Source organism: Adiantum capillus-veneris, chromosome 3, assembly GCF_014529385.1.
Source record: "Adiantum capillus-veneris isolate H3 chromosome 3, ASM1452938v2, whole genome shotgun sequence".
NCBI classification, from domain to species: Eukaryota; Viridiplantae; Streptophyta; class Polypodiopsida; order Polypodiales; family Pteridaceae; genus Adiantum; species Adiantum capillus-veneris.
This window is the reverse complement of record NC_140933.1, coordinates 117,441,530-117,444,586: the sequence shown is the minus strand read 5'-3', so window position 1 is coordinate 117,444,586 and position 3,057 is coordinate 117,441,530. Positions and strand designations below refer to the sequence as shown.

Here is a 3,057-nt window from a genome sequence, read left to right as displayed (position 1 = left end):
CCTAGCCGTATTATGCAGTAGTAATGCCGACGCCCCCCCCCCCCCCCCCCCCCCCCCCCCCCCCCCCCCCCCCCCCCCCCCCCCCCCCCCCCCCCCCCCCCCCCCCCCCCCCCCCCCCCCCAAAACAATCTCTCTCTCTCTCTCTCTCTTCGCACATGTTTTTTCTCTCTCGCTGAGCGCGCTAAGTGCCGGGCACATTGCCGGAGCTGGCCGGATTAAGGAGGCATTGACTCACGTATGTAGAGGGAGCCGGAATCCCTCCACCTTTATAATAGTATGGATTTGAGATGTTTTGAAAGGATTTGTATTTTTCCCAAATAGTGGAGATTTAATTGGTAGCGAGTTTCATTGGGTGCCCGTGCCGAGAAAAAGGTGTGGATTGGATAAAAGAGGCTGGAGAGCCACAAACCCAAAAACAAAGCACACTCTCTCGCTCGCCCTCAGGGCTCAGGTGGCATCATATGGACAAGGTGACAAATGGCAGTGTGGGCGATTCCCAAGGAAGCTCTGTGCGTACGTTTGTAAGGTGAAGGACCTCTGAGGAGCTGCAGCGTCTCTCCATGGCCAGCTTCGGTTGCATTCATCAGGCCATAGCCAGATTGCAGGCGGTTTCAGCGTCGCAATTGCAGCTGGAGCCCGTTTGTGTTGGACCCTTCCGGGCCCCTTTTGAAAGAAAGCTTCAAGCTTTTGCTCACTTCAAGAGACCCGAGCTCTCCATCCACTCTGCAGTTCGCTCGGGCCTGCTGGTCTTTGCTACCGCGAGCCAAGACACAGCCACCCCTACTTGTGAGATATGAATCCATCTATCTTTCGATGCATTATCTGTCTTTTTGCAATCCTGTAAGACTTGGGGATATTTCTGTTGCAAGTCATGGATCATAAGCCAAACACATTTTTAATACTTTCTTGGTTGCTGCATGTATTGTAAGTTGAGTGCTTCAGTTTTGACATGTGATGGAAATGTAATGGCATGTGGAACAGTGGTGTTGCAGGAGGTTGATTTTGTATGGAAGGGAAAAGGTTCACAGGTACTTTTAACAGGCGATTTTCTTGACTGGGACGCAAAGGTGTCGCTTGAGAAGGGAACCGACGGGGCATTTCACTACAAGCAGGTAAAAGGTCATTTCTCAGCGTAAAGCCCATTTTATTTATTCTCTTGTGAAGGCTACCAAGATATTGAAAATAGGAGGGCAGAATTTATTTCAGGCTCGCCGCTCTTTTTGAGTGGTACCCGGCAGTTGTAGCATAGAGGTTTCAATGGTTTGGGTGGCTGCTTTGTCTAACAGAAACTCTCTCCTGGAACCTACAAGTACAAGTATATCATAGATGGAGAGTGGGCTCATTCTCCGGATTGTCCTATGATTGAGGACGGCAAAGGTGGTTACAACAATCAAATTATCATTACAGGTCTCTTCTTCAAGCCAGAGAGTGCATGCCTTAGTGTAGTTTTGAGGAAATTCCAGTGAGTAATGGTTAGACTACGTCTTGCAGTATTTAGTCAAAGGTTTTTTTCATGTTTTAATAAGCGAGGAGTTTAGTAGTGTTCATGCTTTTGCGGTCCATAGCAAAAATTAGGATTTGGAGTCTTGTGGTGGCCCTTGGGGTTGCACCTTATGGATATGTAGGCGTATCTCGTGCTTGACAGGAGGGCATATTATACTTTGTAGCAGCTATACTTGTAGGAGGAGCTTTTTGATTCATTAAAAAAAAGAAGGTTGTAATTGGAGAGGGACTTTGATCTCATGTGATAGGAAGGTGCATCCCCCCAGGTGGTACCGTAACTTGTGTTTCGCTACATTCTATGTATTGCCACCCTTGAGTGCATAGTTACATGAGGTCATTGAGTGTCTCCTTCTGTGCCATATTTAGATGGACCACTTGCTTCGACGAACTCACTTACACAAGAAAGTTCACCAAAAGAAACAGCAGGTGTCAAGGACACAGGGAAGCCAGCGCCAAAAGCTGCCGCCCCACCAAAGGCAGCAAAAGCAGATACAACGGCGGCGGCGGCACCTACAGCAGCAGCCCCGCCAAAGGCGGTGCCCGTGACAAAGCCGGCCAAGAAGGTTGAAAAGCCTTACCCAGAGGTGATTACAGAAGATGTGATTCCCAGGGTTAAGTCCTTTTTGCAGAAAGAAGAAGGCATTTCAGATGTCGAACTTGTGTTCCAAGATAACCAGGCAAGCTCTCTAATATTTACTTCTGTATTCTTGGATGGCAATTTGGAGCTTGCAGGTGATGAATATGATTTTACAGGTGGAAGGGAGCTTTTTGAAGGGTGGAATCATCTACACATTCTGGGCTTTCTTTCCCGACGGAAAACTCGAAGGTAGCTTGAAAGACAGTGTATGAATGAAATGCCCAAGAAGACATTGATTGCCTAATGATGCTATGATGTTGTGAATTTCTCTTAGGTTCGCGAGGTTTTTCCGTTTCTTCGCATGGATCGCCTCCTAGCACAGTCGAACCCTTCCTCATTGATGAGAAGAAGATTACAGCTGACTTGCTTGTATTTTGGTTCTTGAAGCGACTAGCTGCCCAAAGGATCATATCCTCAAAGCGTATTTGACCGACCCTTGCGCAAATGCGACACTCTTCTCCTTGTGGCTCTGTTGTAAGACGAGCTTCACCACCCTTATGCTGATGCACTTGTTTACTTCAATCAACATTGTTCACAGATGCAGTTTCATGGCTCAGCATGTTCCTTGTAAGGCTGGCTTGCAGAGCCTTTATGTTTTTCTTTTAAAAGAGGCAAGGCTGATTTATACTACTTTTGTATATTATGACAACTATCTGCGACCGCATACTCTGCTGGGATCTCGTGAGATTCCCACGGATTAAAATAAGAGTGGAGTTGGTATGAGCCAGTATGTGAGTGTGGGGCTTAATATTGAAAAATTTGGATCTTGGGATTCCGAATTCTGTTTTTATCTCAATAATCAACGATTGAAATTAAGCAATGGGGTCATGGGGACCGTTGATTCCATGGTTGGGACTCTGTGGCAAATAAAATTGAGGCGGTATCTATGTCAGAAACAGGAAGTTTTTGAAATAGAA

At 46.8% G+C, this 3,057-nt stretch overlaps 1 protein-coding gene across 1 annotated transcript; it reads left to right on the top strand.

Annotated features, from left to right (window-relative positions):
- The first annotated feature begins 413 nt into the window (after window positions 1–413).
- Window positions 414–2,770, top strand: LOC147461562 (DUF2996 family protein). The gene is made up of 6 exons (XM_086509069.1): window positions 414–786; window positions 982–1,112; window positions 1,287–1,407; window positions 1,870–2,180; window positions 2,257–2,329; window positions 2,415–2,770. The coding sequence occupies exons 1-6, from the start codon at window positions 561–563 to the stop codon at window positions 2,567–2,569; spliced, it is 1,017 nt and encodes a 338-aa protein (XP_086365195.1). The 5' UTR covers window positions 414–560; the 3' UTR covers window positions 2,570–2,770.
- The last annotated feature ends 287 nt before the right edge of the window (window positions 2,771–3,057 follow it).

Excerpts from the sequence above, each read along its gene's own strand:
- LOC147461562 (XM_086509069.1), top strand. The coding sequence starts at position 561 with ATGGCCAGCTTCGGTTGCATTCATCAGGCCATAGCCAGATTGCAGGCG. Across the intron at positions 1,113-1,286 it reads GGGCATTTCACTACAAGCAG|AAACTCTCTCCTGGAACCTA; the intron begins GTAAAAGGTCAT and ends TTTGTCTAACAG. Across the intron at positions 1,408-1,869 it reads CAATCAAATTATCATTACAG|ATGGACCACTTGCTTCGACG; the intron begins GTCTCTTCTTCA and ends TGCCATATTTAG.